Source organism: Adiantum capillus-veneris, chromosome 10 (genome assembly GCF_014529385.1).
Source record: "Adiantum capillus-veneris isolate H3 chromosome 10, ASM1452938v2, whole genome shotgun sequence".
Lineage (NCBI taxonomy): Eukaryota > Viridiplantae > Streptophyta > Polypodiopsida > Polypodiales > Pteridaceae > Adiantum > Adiantum capillus-veneris.
Window position 1 is genome coordinate 100,823,864 of NC_140940.1, and position 20,588 is coordinate 100,844,451.

Below are 20,588 nucleotides of genomic sequence, written 5' to 3' on the forward strand. Positions count from 1 at the left end.
ACTGATCCAAGTAAGATTGAGACAGTCATAGCTTCGCCTACACCTAAATCTATAAAATAAGTACGCAAATTTCTTGGCTTAGCAGAATGGTATCATACTTTTATCGAATGCTATGCTAAAATTGCATATCCATTGACTAATGCACTTAAGAAGACTAAAGTGTTTACTTGGAATTAACGTGCTCAAGCTAGTTTTGAGAAACTCAAAGAAGCTTTGGTGAATGCTCCAATATTACAACTTCTGGACTTCTCAAAGACATTCATTGTGCTCACTAATATAAGCGAGCAAGAAATCAGTGGCAAACTATCTCAAGAAGAAAGGCCGATAGCTTATGAATCTCGTAAGTTACGTACTCATGAGTTGAATTATCCTAAACATGACTTACTATTATTGGCCATCATTCATGCTCTTAAAGTATGGTGACATTATCTTCTTGGAGGAGATTTGAATTACAGACACATCATAAAAGTCTCAAATGGATTTACACTCAGTTTGATCTTAATATGCGGCAATAGATATGGATGGAGTTACTATGCGAGTATGATTTTGAAATTGAATACAAGCATGGAAAGTAAAACCTTGTGGTTGATGCTTTAAGTAGAAAGAGTATTGTAGTGGCTATCACAACCTCTATTGCTTCTTTAATTGACCTTATTCATGAAGGTATGCCTCAGGATCCATATTATACAAAGATTTTGTATTTTGTGAACTTGAATAATCACACAGAGAAGCAAGAAAGGCAAATCAAAGACTTCGATGTTGAAAACAATGTCATTTACTTCAACAATCGTCTTTGTATCCCAAATCATGGTGGGATTAAACTTCAAATACTACAAGAAGCTCACGATATACCTATTACAGGACATCCATGGTACATTAAAATTTACACTACTATAAGAAAGAGTTTCTTTGGCCAGGATTAAAGTATGTTGTGTTGAACTATATAACAAGATTCAATATGTCAACTTATTAAAGCTGAACGATTTTGACCCTCGTAAGCTGCAATCTATTGATGCACCACATATGAAATGGGAATGCATATCCATTACAGGACTTCCTACATCTCTGGGATATGACTCTATTTTTGTGGTTGTTAATATGCATACAAAAATGACCCATTTGTTTCCAGAGGTTGACGGCTAAATATGTAGCTCAAGTATTCATGAAAGGTGTCTTTATCTATCATGGTTTACATCGACGTATATTAATAATTTATGACCGTGATGCAAAATTCACCTCAAATCTTTGGAAAGCCTTATTCTTAGCTACAGGAACCCAATTGGCCTTTAGTAATGCTTATCACCTTAAAAAATGGACAAACGCAACAGACCAACCAAATTATTGAGGATATGTTGAGAGCTTATTGTATGCATGAATAGAGCGAATAGACCAGATATTTGTATTTAATCGAATTTGCGTATAATTTCTCATTCCAATGCTCAATTGGAATGCCTTCTTTTCAAGAGTTGTATGGACAAGAGTGTCTTACTCCATTAAAATGGACAGACCCTTTCAAGCATCCAAAGAAATGTTAGATGAATGCAACTACAAATGGATCTTATACGACAGGATATTAAGACTGCTCAAGATAGACAAAAACGTTATGCTGACCCTAAACGATCTACTCGAATCTTTGGAGAAGGAGATATGGTATTTTTAACGTGAAATCCAAACGTAGCTCTTTATCAATGGGTAAATATAAAAAGCTCAGTGCCAAATATTGTGGACCTTTTGTAATCACAGAGAGAATCAATGATCAAGCTTACGGACTATTGTTACCACCACACATAAAGGTACATGATGTTTTTCATGTTAGCTTACTCAAGAGGTATGTACCTGATCCAAATCACATTTTTGATGGTTCTCTATTATCTGCCTCTACTGCGAGGGAACTTTTGAAGTGTACCCTGAAGCAATTCTTCAAAGTAGAACTAATTCTCTTCGTAATCAGGCCATTATTGAACACCTTGTTAAATGGTCAACATATCCTAAGGAAGATGCTACTTGGGAACGCGATGTTGTAATGAGAATAAAATACTCAAAATTCATGTCGAGGTGAGAACGCCTCGAATTTTTCAAGTGTGGGATGATGTAAGATCCCCAAATTTTGAGTCTCTTTTAAAAATTAAAAAATTAATTTCTAATGTGTGTTTCGTATAATTTTGGTTTAGAAGACTTATTTTACAGTGTTGTAAAGTTCTAAAGTAAAAAGAAAAGTTGTTTTCATGTTTTGATAGGTCAGACGGACGTTTGGTTCAGTTTTGAAAAAATCCATTTTTTTAGATTTTTGGTATTTTTTTGCAAAAAGCAAGGCCGGAACCTTAATCTACAAGACCGGAGAAAGCTACAGTTGAATTTTGTACAAATCTATTTTTTGGACACTTTTCATGCTATTTTTAGCAGCTTTTTATGATTTTTAGTGCTTTTTTGTGCAAAAAGGATCGATTTTCTCATTCCAATTGACAAGGCGGACCCGTGGTTTAATTTTAGACAATTTTTCTTTTTACGCTATTTTTAGCTTTTCGTGCTTTTCGGCGTTTTTAAAAAGCAATGTGCTTTTTCAGATGACCTAAACATAAAAACATTTTTTTACTCGCGGTCGGATTTAAAAACGACCACCCAGAGAAAAAAGGAGATTAAACAAAAAATTTACGGGAATGATTTTTATAGAAAAGTGACCCATAAATACACCGGGACTGTACGAAAAGTCATAATTATGTTGGGACATCACGGTGGAACATAGTATAGTCACGGTCACATTAGTTGCAAGGATACTAGCCAATTAGTCAAGTTTTACTGAAAAATTGAAGGAAAATTGGGAGAGTTGACCACCAAAAGTCAAGCCATGTGTTTAGCAAGTGACCAAAAGCTGTGAAGCTATATCTAACCAAAGAGGTAGTGCTAGTAGTTGGCTTGGGACTCACTCCAATCGCATCCTGTGCCTATAAGTTCACCTACAGGCCTCAGTTTACAGTGCCAACAGCTACGTCTACTACCACACAGCAATACGTACCTATTATACGGAGTGTTGCAAGCTCTCCATCACCGTCTCCATAAGCTCTTCTCTGTTATGAGCGCGTATAGAGCTAGAGGAGAGCAAGAGGAGGCACTCACAATGTACAAGAACTTGGACTTGATGATAAGCTTAATATTGATTATAAGACTTAATACTTTATTAAGAGAGCTAGATACAAGACTTGGATTACATGACTTGAGTACAAGACAAGGCTTGATTGCAAGGACAAGACTTGAACATAAGAACTAGAAGAGGGATTTCCTCATAGGAGCCTCACAACTGGTGTTGGCAAGACTGAGGGGCTTGTGGCCCAAGACCCCTATTTATACTAGTGCTTGAGGAGGTTACTTGAGGAGGTTAGAACTTTCTAGGTTCTTCTTGAGGAGGTTAGAATCTTCTAGAACCTTCTAGATCCTTCTTCAACTTTCTAGAGCTTTCCAGAAACTTCTAGATTCTTTCGGAATCTTCTCCAAGCTTCTAGAAACTTCTTGATCCTTCTCGTTCTTCTAGATCCTTCCTCAACTTTGATGATGTAGGCGATGACATAGGCGATGATGTAGGCAGCGACTGACTCTCAAGCATCCATGACATTACCCCTCCTTTAGCGACAAGTTCCACGAGGAGCTGTGGTGTTCCTTGAGTTGGGCTTCCATGGATGTTGTTGATGGAACTCTTGGACTTTGAGAGATGCATGTTGTAGATTGTGTACTGGTTCCCAGGTTTGTTCACTAACATCATAGCCTTTCCAATGCACCAAGTATTGTAACCTGCCACGCGAAACTCAAGAATCTAGGACTTTCTCGACCTCATATTCGTCATGTCCTTGAATCTCAACCGGAGGAGGTGGTTGTAGGGCTCTTCCTGGGATCTTAGATGTGTGACAAGGTTCTAGGACTTTTTAAACGTGCCAAGCCTTCGATAATCAAGCTTTTGACAAGGACGAGATGAACGCGGATCACGTCGGAGAAGCCACACTTTATCCGTTGCATGCGATGGAGATCTGCACTTTCCTTATACTTGGATTGAGCTTCTTTGATATGAATTGTAAGTTCTTTGTGAATTGCAAATAATTGTTGTGTAAGATGAATAGCAGCTGGATTCTTGACTTGATAGTGTCTGTGAATATCCTGTTTGGGATGTTGACCATAATTAGCAAAGAATGGAGTGTGACGGGTGGAGGCATGAAAAGTGTTATTATAGGAGAACTCTGCTGGCGGTAGGAGCTCGACCCAATTATCATGGTGATAATTGATAGTATAGCGGAGATACTGTTCCAAAACTTGATTTACTCTCTCTGTTTGTCCATCACTTTGTGGGTGATTGGCTGAGGAGAGGTTGATTTGTACTCCGAGTAGCTTGAATAAGCTTTTCCAAAAGCTAGAGATGAATTGTGGGCCTCGATCAGAAACTATGTCATCCGGAAATCCGTGATAACGATAGATATGCTATAGAAACAGTTTGGCCGTACCTTCGCTGGTGATGGTTTTTGTGGTTGGAATGAAGTGTGTCATTTTTGTAAACCGATCTAGGACTACTAAAATGGAGTCAAATCCTTGTGACAAGGGTAGCTCTACAATGAAATCCATGGAGATAGATGATCATGGTTTGGTTGGAATGGGCAAGGGATGGAGTAACGCATGAGGACGATGACGAGGGGCCTTTGATCTATTGCAAGTGTCACAAGTGCCTACATACTCCTTGAAAAGCTTCCACATTTGAGGCCACCAAAAGTCGCGGGAGAGAAGCTCAATTGTCTTATTAACCCCAAAATGCCCTGCTGATGGAAGATCATGCCATTGTTGAAGTACCTCCAAGCATGTTGGTCCTGGCAAAATATAGAGAAGACCCTTATAGTAAATTAGTCCATCAATTTCTTGAAAGTCCTCATTAACCTCTTGTCCTTGTAGTTGTTGTCTAATATTCTGAGCAAGTGGGTCTTTGGCAATTTGCGTCTTCACCTTAGAAAGAAAAGTAGAATCTTCAGGAGCTTGGCTCATGGTGGCGTTTCGCTTAAGCTTCTCAGGTTTCAAAATCATTGACTCTTGTTGATCAAATGATGCGTCGCCTTCTCTAGGTGCAAGGTACGATCTTCTTGATAAGGCATCTGGCTTAGCTTGTTGATGGCCAGGTCTATAAGAGATAAGAAAATCAAACCTTGATAGGATACCACTCCACCTGGCTTGGCGATGATTCAAGACGCGGGATGTCATGAAGTATTCCAAATTCTTGTGATCTGTATAGACAGTGATCTTATGAGGAGCTCCTTCAAGTAGGTGACGCCAAGTGTTGAAGGAGTCGATGATTGCTAAGAGCTCTTTGTCATGGATTTCATAATTGATTTCTACAGCTGAGAACTTGCGGGAATGAAAAGACATTGGATGTACTCGGCCATCCTCTCCTACTTGGAATAGAATAGCGCCAAGGGCAAAATCTGAAGCGTATGTTTCTAGGATGAAAGGCTTTGTAGGATCTGCGTGAATTAGAATGGGTCCGGTCGTGAAAGCTTGCTTGAGAGTCTGAAATGCTTTCGCGGCCTCTGAGTCCCAGACAAACTTATTATGGCATGTCAGCCTTGTGAGTGTTGTAACCACCTTGGAGTATCCTTGTATAAAGATACGATAAAAATTTGCAAATCCGAGGAAACATTGAACATCTCTTACCGAGGTGGGTGTCTCCCAATAAACGATGGTTTGAACCTTCTTTAGATCCATGGAGATTCTCTTTTCAGAAATTACATAACCAAGAAATTCCACCTTAGATTGATGAAAAGAGTACTTCTCCAACTTTGCATATAACCCTGATGCACGTAGCTTTTCAAGCACTAATCGTACATGGTGCTCATGCTCTTCTTGATCCTTGGAAAATATCAAGATATCATCCAAATATATCACCAGAAAATAATCCAAATACTACCGAAAGATATATCATTCATTAAATGTTGAAAAACAGCTGGGGCATTTGTGAGACCAAATGGCATGACGGTATATTCAAAGTGGCCATACCTTGTCCGAAAGGCTATTTTCCATTCATCACCTTCTTTGATTCTGACTAGGTTGTAACCGCCACGAAGATCTATTTTTGTAAATATCCTTGCTTTGCCAAGGCGCTCAAGAAGCTCTGGGATCAAGGGAAGGGGATAGCGATTCTTGACGGTGATCTTGTTTAGGCCCCTATAATCCACGCACATCCGGAGAGTTCCGTCCTTCTTCTTTACAAAGAGTATTGGAGCTCCTGCTGGGGACTTTGAATGCCGTATCAACCCCTTAGCAAGATTCTCATTAATATTTTTCCGTAATTCTACCAATTCATCTTGAGATAGCTTGTATATTGGGCCAAAAGGGGGTTGGGTTCCCTCCTGAAGCTCTATAGCACAATCATAGGGTCGATGCTCCGGTAAGAGGTTTGCATTCTTCTTCTCAAAAACATCATTGTAATCTTGATATTGACGTGGCAATGCCTCCATGATTTTTGTTGTTGACGTGTCGGTTGGTGTTGCAAATATCAAGAAAGTTGGATACTTTTTGGGTGTTGAAGACCTTGGCTCCAAGATATATAGGCCTATTATGCCTTCCCTTCTTCTTTTGGACTTTTCGTGGTTCAATTCTCCGAACCCTCCAATTGATGTCAGGATTATGTAATTCAAGCCACGGTAGCCCAATAACAATTGGACTGCTTGGGCTTTGTATAATATTGAATGCTATTCTTGAAACATACTCCTGCAATGTTACTTTTATGGGGCGAGTATCATACTAACATCCCTTGAAGCGAGGGGATGACCATCAATGACTTCTTCAGTTGCTGGATTAGACTTCTCCACAAGTGGTATGCCTTGTTCTTTTGCAAATTCTTTGTCCTTGAAGCACGCCATTGCGCCTGAATCTAGTAATGCTTCACAATCCATGTGCCTACCCGGCATATGGATCTTGATTGGTAGCATAAAACTTGAAGTGGAATCAGCAGGAAGAAAGAGACCTTTTTTGGCTTGTCTTTTGTCCAACCGGTCGGTCTCTATTGGGCTTGGACGTCCATGTTTTCCGAACAAGTTGAGGCCATTGCACCATGAACCTTCATCCTTCTCTTCGTTGGACACTGTTGAACCATGTGCCCCTGCTCTCCTCAATACATACATAAGCCATTAATGCGTCACCTTTGCTTCTCCTGGGCTGAGAGAGGTTGAAACCGTGCTAAATCAATTTGCATGGGCTCAATGCTTGATTCATGGCCCTATTGAGGTGTGTAGCCATTATGTGTCACTTCTGTTTGGGGTCGCAATGGTGCCCCAAGACGCCTCTCTTGTCTCCTCTCAAATAGTCGATTATCACATTCTATTGCTGGAGAGATGAACTCGCTTAGTGTGTGAACCTTTCGCATAGTCAATAAAAGATCTTTTACGTCATCCTTTAATCCCTACCAAAATTGGCTAATGAAATATTCCTCATGCCAAGTCAGATCACAAGTGAGCTCTTGAAATTTGGATGCATAGATGGATGCAGGTCTCGATCCTTGGCGGAGATTTCTAAGTTTGGTTTCAGCAACCCTTGCTCTATCAGTATCCCCAAAGGTTGCAGAGAGCTCCCGCACAAAAGCTTCAAAGTCATGAAGAAGAGGAGATTCTTTTTCAAGTAAGGGAGCAAACCAAGAGACAGTCGTACCCAAGAGGAGGGTCCCAATAAGGCCTACTTGAGAGGCATCATCTGGATAACGCTCTCGTTGCATTTGAATGAAGAGGCGCACTTGTTGGAGAAAACCTCTAACTTTGATCTAGTCCCATTAAATTTTTCAGGCATGCTGACCTTCGGCTCCTTATGTTGTTGAGAATAGCTAGATCTTGCAGCTTGTGCTTGATGTGTGCTTGACTCTTGAAGCTCTTGAATTTGACGTTGAAGATTTTGCAACACCGGTCCCAAGATTAGGGGTTGCCCTGTTTGAAGTTGAGCGTTACTCTCGCGAAGTTCTTGTAACTGAGCTTGGACGCTTTGCAATGCGTTGATGACACCTTCCATCATCGGCTCCATGATGGCTTGAGAAGATTAAGAGGTGGTAGTCTTGTCAAACTGTAATGAGCGTGTATAGAGCTAGAAGAGAGCAAGAGGAGGCACTCACAATGTACAAGAACTTGGACTTGATGATAAGCTTAATATTGATTATAAGACTTAATACTTTTTAAAGAGAGCTAGATACAAGACTTGGATTACATGACTTGAGTACAAGACAAGGCTTGATTGCAAGGACAAGACTTGAACATAAGAACTAGAAGAGGGATTTCCTCATAGGAGCCTCACAATTGGTGTTGGCAAGACTGAGGGCTTTGTGGCCCAAGACACCTATTTATACTAGTGCTTGAGGAGGTTACTTGAGGAGATTAGAACTTTCTAGGTTCTTCTTGAGGAGGTTAGAATCTTCTAGAACCTTCTAGATCCTTTTTGAACTTTCTAGAGCTTTCCAGAAACTTCTAGATTCTTCTTGAATCTTCTCCAAGCTTCTAGAAACTTCCTGATCCTTCTAGTTCTTCTAGAACCTTCTAGATCCTTCTTCAACTTTCTAGATCTTTCCAAAAACTTCTAGATTCTTTCAGAATCTTCTCCATGTTTCTAGAAACTTCTAGATCCTTCTAGATTCTTCTAGAGCCTTCTAGTGATGATGTAGGCGATGACATAGGTGATGATGCAGGCAGTGACTGACTCTCAAGCATCCATGACATTCTCTCTCATTTGCGAAAAGAAGAAGAAGAAGAAAATACTCTATCTCTACTTGCTTACTATCTCCTCTCTCTTTTCACGGTGTACGCGCTCTCCAACGGCTTTCGTGGTGAAAACTTCTACATAGCTCTCATCACCACTCTCTTGTGGCAAAGCAAGAAGCCTTTTGACAAGCCCTAATAAATCTTAAAACACGGTGAGAAGCTATAAACTCCATAGCCATCATCTCTTTCTCTCTCTATGTCATTTTCTAAGTAGCTACCCTCTCGGTGGTTGCTTTTTCATAAACAAGTGCATGTCTTGCCATGTGTGTATGAATTTGCTCCATGCTTATTTCATCATGTTTAGTATGCTAATTTATGCACACAATGTGTTTATGGTCATGTGTGCATAAAATACTCTTTTTGTTTTACGTCATATAGGCGGTAGGAACATTGTTTTGGTCATATCTCACAAAGCGTTATGAATTAGACCAAATCCTTTAAATTAGTGATAAATCACATCATTTATAACATTTATTCTCTCGGATATCATGTAAAAATTTTGTATAAGCTAAGAGTTATGGTCAAAAAACAGCTTGTTGTCCACTGTACATTAAAATTTTGGACCCCACTCCGAACCATATAGGCAGATATAAATAAGGTGCCTTTATTTTCGTGTTACCGTTTGTTGCATGAGTATCATATGGGAAAAGTGATGTGATAAATTGTTAGTCTATATTATGGAGCTGATCTTGATGCATTGGTTTGAAGTCAAATACTTTCCTTTATGTATTATACATGCACCCAAAAAGGGCAAAATTTTTATTTTTGCATAGATGTGAAATTATAGTTTATGGTTGATCAAAGTGTCGGACCAATTTTGCATCATGTTTATGTTAATGGAATGATGTCATATATGTATTATGCTTTTGACCTTTTCTAGTCAAAACTAACTCTATGTGCTAGGGGGGTGAGGTGCAATCATAGTGCATCACTTATACATGGTTGGATATTGTCAAAATTGGTTTTGATATCATGTTTAGTTTCTAATCGGACTTATTTTATGCATAAAAGGTTCATGTCTTAAGGGCCATTTATGTGGGCTCAGTTTAATTTTGCAGTGGATATATCAAACTCCAAGCGTAGGAGTTGGTTCAGTATGGAATATAGTTTATGGTCAAGGGCTGAGATCCCTCATGCATTATGGTTGTGATTTTCGATTGTGGAAGTTGGTGGGGCTCTTAGATCTTTTTTTTAATATGATTATGTTGCTGAAATGTTGCAAAAAAATTTGTAGCCATGTTATGTGCTCAAGTAGTTTTGCAAGGAATGAATGCGCATCACCTTGAGTTGGGTGGAGTTCTCACCCATGTGATGTGATTGGATTATGATTATGGTTTTAGATTGGATCATTTTGATGGTTTATGGTGAATGTGTAAGGGTAGATATCCTCTACAGTCTGGCAACTTGGAAAAGATTATTTGTGCATATGAAAAGTGCTATTGTGATTGAACTCATATGTTATGTTTCTCATGGCGGAGTCACTACAAGACTAGGACCATCTACATCGCTTACCTTTAGACAAAAGGGTAGATGACATGGGGCTTTGCTAGATCGAGGGTGTTGTTTAGAACTTCTTTTTTTGATAAGCTCATCTACACATTTAGTGTGTCGGGGGTTGAACGAACTACACGGCTAACGCGTCGAGGATCTTGCCTTAGCTGTGCCTAAACATCCGATGTTGGACATCGAAGGGACGTGGCACCTAAACTAGTATGATTGGTGTTTATACCCTACCACTTGCTAATATTTGGGATCCTTTCACAGTTCGGGTTCATGGAGGGAAGCGAAGCGGTCTCAGCTTATGTCTGACTCAGGTTGATTGGAGCGAAGAGAAATTCTCTTTGTTCGTAGTAGAGAGAAAGTGGTTGGGTGGACAAATCGATCCCTACACAGTGTCCGGTACTCTGCTAGTCATTTTATATTTTTGATGATATGGTATACCCAGATTTTGTTATTGCATTAAGACATGGTTGCATGTTTCATTTAGATGGGACATTTAAAGATTCTCTTTTGTCATCCAGTTGTATCTGTGCACTCTATTTCACCCTCCACTATTCTCTCTCTCTCTCTCTCTCCACATTGCAATGTACACATATATTAACCCTCCACAATGTTTATTTTTCTTGAGTATGCTTTCATTCATGTCACCCATTCAGAGGTAACACTAGACACTAAGTATCTCTGGATGTAGTCATTCTCATGGCCTAAACTCCATGCTAGGTCGGACACTGAGAATTCCTCCCCTATGCAAATGCTTTTGCAACTCTGATGTATTATTAAAATTGTATATTGAAATTTGTATAGAAGTGCAAACGGTGTATTTTGTGCGCACTCTTGGGGAGAGGTATCTTTCAATTTAAAGCGTAAGAAACAATAATAAACTCTCTTTCATTTTTGCTCCAATCGTGCCTTATCTTATCACTCCATATGTGCACTCTCTGCATTGCAATGTCTGTGAGAGGCTCTAGTCGCTTTCATGTCATGAGCTCAACACAGAACAGTGCCGTACGGTAGGGAGCGGGGAGGAGCCATTGCTCTTCTCTCCCTCTCCTTGGATACCCATACAATAGTGAGCTGTCCCTCAAGGCCCTCCAAAAAGTTATACAAAACTCAAGAAGCTTCAAACTTTATTTAGTGCCTCTTTGGAACTACTCTCATTTCCCGCTAGAGTGTTGATTTTCTTTTGATAAAGCTATAGTGGAGGTCCATGTTGCTGACTTCGATCGTGAGAATCCTACCGCACTTGGAAAAACCAAAGACACTAAATGAAAGGTCCCACAATGGGGAAAATCCATCTTTAATTGCATCTCCTTCACCTACGGCCAGCTTCAAACTTTAATATCTCGACATTCGCAGCTCCATTTGACGAGCTGTCACTTCCAGCCAGTTCCTAATGCTTCATATCACCTCTCCAAATCCTTGCAAACTTGAAAAACCCTCTGTTGGCATTATGGTGTAGAACTAGCCCCTAGCAAAACTTTAATTGCCCATACCTTAGCCATTTGAACGCCGATTTTTGATCCAGAAGGACCGACATGCTCCATAAACTGAACACTTCATATCTATCAATGCACCTATGTTGACCATCTTGCTACACCAATCCAATCCAATGAGAATTTGCAAAGCCCCCTTTTCCTCAATCTGCCATAACTTGAGCTATAAACCTCTGATTAACATGCCGTTTGGATCAGTCCATAGAGCACTTTGAAGACCACCCTTTGCACTTCCATTTCTTCACTTTGAACTCCCCAATCAACCACCTTTGAGTCGTCCCACAACAAAGCACTTTGGCCACACTTTTGGATCCACCTGTGTGCCCTTGGCCTCCAACCTTGCTTTATCACCCTAGCATACACCTATAGATACCCATACACCTTACTTTGCCCTCTTTATAGCACAGACTCACTTTAGCTACACCACCATGTTTTAAAGCCTCACATTAGAAGCTTCGCCTCAAAATCCCAATAAGTGTTTTACGGCGGCGACTCCTAGGAAAATAGCCGAATCAAAACTAGTTATTGAGTTCGGGGTGAAGAGACCTAGCAAATGGTGAAAGCTTGAAAAGCCATGTAATTGATTTAAAGTTGCCATACCTAGAACAATATTGAGCACTTACAGGAAAAAAAAAAGGGCAATCAATAAAAAACCAACGTTCGTCGCGTCAAATGTGGACGGAGGTGTACTTCGAAAGCTTGAGGAGCTTACTATTTGGAACAGCGTCTCTTGGAATGCACCAATTACGAGACACCCACAACAGGTGCAAGGACAAAAAGCTCTAGCCTGCTTTCAAGGGATGCAAAGTGATGGATTCTATCCAGATGAAATCAGCTACGAGTGCATCTTGAAGGCATGCAAGGCCAGGTAGTAGCTCTGGGCTATTTTCAGCAGATGCAAAGAGAGGGCATCTCTCCAAATGCAATCACCTACACGTGCAGCTTGAAGGCATCTGGCATCATGCAATATGTTGGTATGGGCAAATGAGTTCAGAATGACACTGTTCGCTAGGGGGCGCTGTTGACAAAAACATCATACTTATCACTGCCTTGGTCAACATGTATGCCAAATGTAATGTATTTCATTAAGCAAAAGAAGTGCTTGAGGAGCTTCCTGTGTTTTAGTATGATACTACTATTTTTTAGATTGACGACACTTAAAACTTCTCTATCTTTCTCACTAATTGTACCTCCAACATTAAGATTTCTCAACTTCCTCCCTCCCTCTTATCGCTCTCCCCCCACATCAAGAAAGCTGACAGTTATTTTCGACAATCATGTACAATTTTAGCTCAAAGAAGAAATAATGATGCAACGGAAACTGTTCAAACCCAGAGGTGCAGCCTTTCCTATTGGAGTTTAAGGCGGTTCATTTTCAAATGGTTATCTTCACTTGTCTCATAGATATATAGTTCTAGTATCAAAAATATTGAGGGTTGGTTCGAAGGGCAGCAATTTAAGAGCTTCCAATGACATAAAAGACAGACGACGAGCAAAACCCAAAACTACCAATACAAACCTAGATAAGCTAGAAGCAATTAGCAAGGAAAAGAGTCCTCTTAATGATTTTATATTTCTCAAATCGTGAATACACTCTCATATACAGGACCTCCTTAGACAAGGATTACTGATGCAAACATGACATCTGGCAATACTCCACAGGCTATTCAGCCCTCTCACTCAAAAATCATGACCTCCCACGTAAAAGACATGCTACAATATATCGACACAATAAACAGCATGTTCAACATAAAGCTGTAGAAGTGTGATTTCCATGATACAAACCGCGCACAAACTTTTACGCACCTTTAAGCGCAACCATTGCAAGCAGAAACATTAGAACTCGAATGAACATTGGCACTGTGTGGGTATACAATCATCTGAAATCCAAGCCTGTCTTAGATCTTTTCTAATAGTTGCAGTTGCCTATCAACTCAAAAAATGAGCTGCTTTACTAGGCAACTATAATCTCACTTCAAAATATTTACAAAACACTCTTCCTCCTGTCTACCGAAAAGAGGTATTCCCTTTCCTCTGCTTGCGCTCTCTTTCAGACTTCTCACCAGAGTTTTTGGCCTAGAGAAAAACAATAACATCATGTCAGCATTAAAATAGGAAAGCTGAGTATGTAAACGCATCAAACCAAAGACTCATCAAAAAGGCATACCAGGATGACCAACAGCCTCACAAACAAGCCCATGAAGTCCACAAACAGATCCATTGAATGTTTGACGTAGTCGTAGTCCCCAAGGTCGGCTCTCTCAATGATCATTTGAGTATCGAAAAGAACATACCCAATGAAGACTAATAATCCAACATAGAGCTGCAGTTCAAAAGCACAACCAATGTTGTGTTCTAAGGACTTTCAAGTAAGTTTCACATGTTAAAAGAGTAAATCGGCCTCACCTCGACAGCTACATATGTAGAAGATCCACCAAAAAAGTAAGATGCCGTTCCTAGCCAAAAGAGAAGTGAGACTGCAGAGCTCAATATTCCACCAAGAAAAAGTAGCTCCCTGCGTCGTGCAAGTATGGCAGCCCCAGAAAAGCAGCCAAAGATGCATGCCGTCCCCACCAAAGCTGTTACCAAAATGCTGGACAAGGAATAGCAAACAAAGTAAGCAACCCTGTAAGGCAGAAAGAGTTTCCCCTTGTTTGAAAGCATAAAACCTTGAAAAATGTTAAAAGGGAACAACGATTGCATACTGTAATTAACATTTAGTCAAGTAAAATTATGTTTGCATATCATAATCCACAAGAAATGCAGAGCTTCACAAACTAGTCTGATCTCGAGTGAAACACCCCTCTCACAGAAGAGTAGGTCGAACCCGTTTTTTGCCGCAAAGCAAACAAGACAGCGAGACTACAAATTTGTAAAGTTTGGCAGGAAATTGTCAAGCAGAAAAAACTAGATTGCATACATGTTTCAATACATAACAACACAACTGACAAAAATAAAGATAAATCAAAACTACCTGGAGTCGTGGTCCAAGACTAGACCAACCAGAGGCCCGATGGATGCGCCATGAAAAAATGCTGCAGAGGCTAGCAATTTCAACCGTTTACCCTGATGCAAAAAGTGAAAACAAGTCTCCAAGCTCAGCAACAAGTGTTAACATCACACAAAAGTCAAGAACCACACTACCAACTCCAATCAACCCTGTCAATAGAATGTGGAAATATACCTCTTCAGATGGTGTAGACGGCGTTGCTAAAAGCCACACAGTCAATGCGAGGGAACCCAAGCCTGTGAGTAAGCCACCAAAACCCCACAACAAGTGAAGATACACGCCCACACCTGCCACAAGAAGAGCAGCTGCAAGCGTTTGATAAACCTGAAACAATGCTTTTCATTAGCATGAAACATCCCAACACATGAGAACATCTCTCATCCAGAACACATTAGGGGCACAGAAGACAGATCAGCATGCGACATTTCCATAGGGGGGAACATCTCTACATTTTACAAGCACAGAAAAATAAAAATATCTCTCTCTCTCTCTCTCTCTCTCTCTCTCTCTCTCTCTCTCTCTCTCTCTCTCTGTGTCTGCGCATCACCTGGAAATACGAGATCCCGTCAAGAGAGAAAACATACCTTGACAAGGTGTTGCTGCACAGGGACCGAAAGGCGGTTGAGGTTCTTGAGGGAAGCGTACGAGCGATCAGATCGCGTGCCAGAGAAAGCTCCGAACAAAGAATCCATGGCGACCTTCGACGCTTTGCAGATTGTAGAAGACGATACAAAATGATGAGGAAACAAAAAAGGTTGTGAGTCGGGACAATAAATAGTCAGAGTTGTTCTCAACGTGCGCAAGAAGTCAAGGCCAGAACCTTCGCGACCCTTCTTGTCAAGGTAAGAAGAAGTTTCCGAGTGACTAGTCTCCTTGGCGCATTTCAAGGTTGGCACTTGGGTCAACTAGAGTGCTTCGTTAGCTGCATTTGTATTTGAATTGAAGTGAGTCTAAAGATAAGAGAAAACAAGAACCTAGAAGAGAAAAGCTGAGTGAGAGAGAGAGAGAGAGAGAGAGAGATTGACATAATTTTGTGTTTACATCATGATCTTCATGTCCCAGTTTTAATATGTTTAAATATGTCTTTAGCTTTTAGATTATATTAATTCTTTGATTCAATCTCTCTCTACTATGTGCATTCTTGTCATTTGTGCAAGTATGGTTGTGCCATTTGAAGATTCAACAAGAGTAAATATCTCTAGAGAAGAAAATAGAGAGAGAGAGAGAGAGAGAGAGAGCTTGATACCTTTCACCAAAGCAACTTTTCTTGTTTCTTAATTGGTACCGTCTCTAGTATATTACGATCGTGATGCCCCAATTTTGAGCCAGTACCTCACAAAAGAACCATAAGAAGGGTTAGAATTTATACAAAGTGAGGATATGGATCATTTGAAATATATTGACTTTTAAGTGGTGTTCCTTTTTTATGTTTGAAAAAAAAAACATGCAAGTCTCCTTGCATGGGGGAGTTTGCACAGTTCTCCCCAATTTTTATAATACAAGGGAACATGCCATTCCCACGGCAGAGTGCAATTTTTAGTGCATTCATTTCACTATGTCGTTAGTATTGAGTATAGAATTCATAACATTTTACGTACCATTTTGTTTCAACATGCATTTATCTATTGTCATAATGAACACTATGATGCAGGCTTAAGCTTTGTGAGGTAGTCTATCAAATATTGCACAAGCCTCCTCCATGTTGTCGCACTTTCCAATAAATGGGTCAATATCTAGGCCCTTTCAATAACTTGGTCATGTACCCATTTGCCCTGCTCTTCAATTGCAATGCTAGAGCATGCTTTGAGAAGCACAGTGATCGAAGTTGACTTCGTTCGGTTGAAGACTCTCCCACTCCATTTTCTTTGCACAATAAAGTGCTTTCTCTGCTTGATCATGATATGTGTGTCCTATGATTAGTGTAGTCCATGTTACAACACTTTTGTGTGGAAATCTTTCAAACAACACTTGGGCAATATCAAGCTTCCGAGCCTTCAGATACATGTCGACAACGTACCGCCAACAATATTTGACTCACCATTCGTGAGAGTATGAGCATGCACTTGCATGTCAGTCTCTAAAGGGATTCCAACAGCAGAGCATGCATTAAGAGCATGCACTAAGAACTGTTACATATAAAGACCATCGGCGAGTTGAGCATCTCATGATAAAGAGCATAGCTTGGTCCTTTTCACCGAGCCTGGCATGGGCTGAAATAATGGCATCCTAGGTAGAAGCAGCAGGTTAAAATTCCAAAAAATTAATTAGCTTGGGCAAGATTCCCAAAGGATGCGTGCATGCAAATCAAAAAATTTGCCAATATGATATTTGTTGCCAGACCGTTTTGTAATATGAACTTCTGAAGTGCTTCTCTAGCTGAGTGGTCACGTTCATCTATATAGCTTTGAAACTGACCCTGAAGCTCATTAAAGAGCCTTGGTTGCTCCAAGCTATTACCAGGGCCAAGAAGGAGTAGAAACGACACTCAGCCACTTCCATCTGCTGGCAAGGAACTGCAAGGGAAGCATGCATCATTTCAGTCGCAACAATACATGTCGATCTAGAGTCGATAATCAACAAATCACAAATGCATGTGAGAAAATTGACCTTTTTGTGTGATTTTCTGCCCAATTCCAAGGTGGGTGGGGCTCTTGCAAATATATTGATGTTCCTGGGCAATCAAAACTAACCTGATTTACATTAGAAGAAAGAGACTTCCAAGGTTTCTTTTGGGTGTGGCTTTGTATGAGCTCAGGGTTAACTATAATTACCATGGGACGCAAATCTTGCAGGTTCGCCATTGAAGATCAATTCAGCAGGTGGATACAACTGATAGATCTACGAGGTAGATGCAAAGCAAGTGTATCTCTCCAAATTCAATCACCTATACTCTCATCTTGAAGGCATGCATGTGGCTCTACACAAGTTCTCAAGGATATTCCTGTCCAAAGTGTGGACCCTTGGAATGCACTGACTGCAAGATTTTCCCCATAGGGCAGGGCCAGAAAACAAGGGCCTCTCTCTAGAACTAATTACCTACGCATGCTTGAAGGCATGTCGCTCTATGCAAGATGCCGAGTTTTTCAAACAGGAGGATTGATTATGTCGTTCAATATAGCTTGTGTGCTTTTTTATGATGCCACCTCATCGTCCTCTGGTTATTTTTTACCCTATGGCTACCTCCACCCTATGTCAGTCTCCCAACTTAGGTCACATTTCTCCGCAGGTTTCTTCATATCCTTATCTCTATCCATAAAGACTACCACTGGCTTGCTGCTTTTAACTCCTTGCATTCATCTCTTTCAGATCTGTCACTACTTGTTGCATCAGTAAGGCACTCATCTCTTTTCCTAACATTACCAATATTGCTAAAGATGTGTGCCCTGGATTTGTTGTGTTTGTCCATTCGTTCTTCAATGGATCTGATCGTCTGATCGAGTCCATCCTTCTTGAAGCAATCAAATCATTGTTGTCAATGGAACCCTCCCTTGCTCTTTGCCTAAACGCAAGCTTCCCAGGTGGCGATGATGCAGGGTGCGTCAAATCCGGAATCGACAGGTATATCTGCTAGCTTAGCACTTAGAACTCTACTTTCTAGAGTTTTCACCAAAAGAATTCACAATGGGGATGGTGGAACACTGTTGTCTAGTGCCATGGCTTTCACGTCGTAGTGCTCGGCAACACGATAAGGAGGACATTGGATTCAAAATCAGTTGTTGCTGGCTTTGGATTCCTCACGAACCTCTCAACCTCTAGCTCCAGCCTTAACATTGTGATTTGATTCCTTGAATTCAAAACATCGTGCAAGAAGCTATCGAGGTGCTCCAAGGGGTCTGCAACAGCTAGAAGATATTTAGAAGAAGATGTAGTTGACAAAGAAGAGAATGTCATATGTGCAGCTTCACCATCATTTTTGTAGATTTTGAAGTAGGCATCTTGCATAGAGCCACATGCCTTCAAGATGCATGTGTAGGTGATTGCAGCTCGAGAGAGGCCCTCACTTCGCATACATATCAACCAAGACAGTGCCAAGAATGAAATCTCTTTTCAAGAGCCTTTGACTAACAATATAAATTGTGAATTTTTGTGCCCATATTAGCATCTTGCGTAGAGACACATGCCTTCGAGATGCATGCTAGGTGATTGCATCTCAACATCTTGCGTAGAGCCACATCCTTCAAGATGCATATGCATAGGTAATTCCATATGAAGAAAAGCCCTTGTTGAGCCCTCACGTCACATACATATCAACCAAGACAGTGCCAAGCACGACAGCTTTTTTTGTGCCCATATCAGCATCCTTCAAGATGCATATGCATAGGTAATTCCATATGAAGAAAAGCCCTTGTTGAGCCCTCACTTCACATACATATCGACCAAGACAGTGCCAAGCACGACAGCTTTTTTTGTGCCCATACCAGCATCCTTCACGATGCATGCATAGGTAATTCTATTTGAAGAGAGGCCCTCGCTGACCCCTCGCGAGCTTCACAGACATATCAACCAAGACAATGCCAAGCACGATAGCTTTTTTTCTCTCGTCGTTGCTCGACTCCTTGCAGGCTCACAAGCTCTGCTCTTTTGCTACACGCCACACTTTCTATTAGCAAACTGCCGCGTTGTTGTTTTCCCTTGCCAGCCTCAAGCCTCCCTTCTAGGCCTACCAGCCTTTCTCATCCGCTCGTAGGTTTCCTCGATGCCTAGCGGCCCCTCTGAATCTAGCTGCTCGTCCCTCCCCGCCTTTCCATTACAGAAGCGTTCGCGAGCCAAGGGCTGCTCACCTCTCCTCCTTAACCTCCTCTACTGCTTGCCGATGCTCTTTTTTTTGCTCCTTTTTATTTTTTCCGTGCGCGTTCTGCTGCAGTTGAGGCTCCTACTTGAAAGACCTGCCCCTACACTTCGACGGCAGCTCTTTCCCTGCACTTCGACGACATCTCTTCCCGCTTTTTGCTCCTCTTTAGCTCCTGCTACAACTCTTGCTGACGACGGCTTTCTACCGACGGCTCCTCCCCTAATCTCTATTTCACGCCTCCCAAAATCTGCAGGCGATCCCCTCTGGCTTCTTCTTCTGCACTGCAACGTCACTTTGCCATCCTCCTCGTAGTGCTTCGCTCGGCCACCTCCAAAAGATAGTGCTCTACCAACTAAGCCGTCCTCCTCGCCAGCTTGCTTTTAGACCCTGTCTCCTGCTAGTTGCGCGCTTATCGCTACCTGCTTTGTCTGATGGCTCTCCTCCTCGACGGCGGCCTCAGCATGCTTTTCTTTACTCTCCACCTTATTCCTTGTTTTCAATCGACACTTCCTCTTTACTTCGTTGCCTACGTTCCTGCCTTGGACGCCGTTGAAAAGGCCACGACACGTGGGTTAACGAGAGCGCAGCGTTGTGATTTCGGCTTCTATGCTAACGAAGTAATGAGACCATAGTAAGGCTCGTGCCTTGGGTTTGTATATCTTTATCATTAGTTTTGTCCGCCGTCTTCATAACCACCCCTTCGCAAACCGTGACAAAGCTAGCAATGTGCACCAGTGTTAGAAAAAAACCGGGGTCTAGCGTATTTTAACTGGCTGAAATTCTAAAATCCCGGTTAGATTTTGAGCTTGCCTTGAAGAAAACCGATAAATTTTCATAAGTTTTAAGTGTAATTACCGGCAAAAGCTTCAAATTTTGACCTAAAAACCGGGAGAATTTCAAGATTGCCCTTATTTTCTTCGGTTAGGAAAAATGTATTTTTCTAGCTCTGAATTATGTGCACATAACACAATAATATTGGTTTAGATAGAACTTGGAAGTTGTCGAGAGATCAACAAGTGCCAAGCCGCTTCAAT

At 41.0% G+C, this 20,588-nt stretch overlaps 1 protein-coding gene and 2 pseudogenes across 1 annotated transcript; all 3 read right to left on the reverse strand.

Annotated features, from left to right (window-relative positions):
- Positions 1-13,578: 13,578 nt before the first annotated feature.
- LOC147449346 (bax inhibitor 1-like) lies at positions 13,579-15,510 on the reverse strand. Its single transcript, XM_086521807.1, has 6 exons — positions 15,347-15,510; positions 14,937-15,086; positions 14,727-14,818; positions 14,159-14,345; positions 13,920-14,075; positions 13,579-13,828 (listed from the first exon to the last, which is right to left on the reverse strand). The coding sequence occupies exons 1-6, from the start codon at positions 15,452-15,454 to the stop codon at positions 13,760-13,762; spliced, it is 762 nt and encodes a 253-aa protein (XP_086377933.1). The 5' UTR covers positions 15,455-15,510; the 3' UTR covers positions 13,579-13,759.
- A 978-nt stretch (positions 15,511-16,488) lies between these two features.
- Positions 16,489-17,563, reverse strand: LOC147449347 (uncharacterized; annotated as a pseudogene).
- A 375-nt stretch (positions 17,564-17,938) lies between these two features.
- Positions 17,939-18,704, reverse strand: LOC147449348 (uncharacterized; annotated as a pseudogene).
- Positions 18,705-20,588: the final 1,884 nt, after the last annotated feature.

Bases quoted from the DNA above. Each gene is read 5' to 3' on its own strand.
- LOC147449346 (XM_086521807.1), bottom strand. From the start codon at position 15,454: ATGGATTCTTTGTTCGGAGCTTTCTCTGGCACGCGATCTGATCGCTCG. The intron at 15,087-15,346 runs GTATGTTTTCTC...GCATTGTTTCAG, and splicing joins TGCAGCAACACCTTGTCAAG to GTTTATCAAACGCTTGCAGC. The intron at 14,819-14,936 runs GTATATTTCCAC...TTTTTGCATCAG, and splicing joins CGTCTACACCATCTGAAGAG to GGTAAACGGTTGAAATTGCT.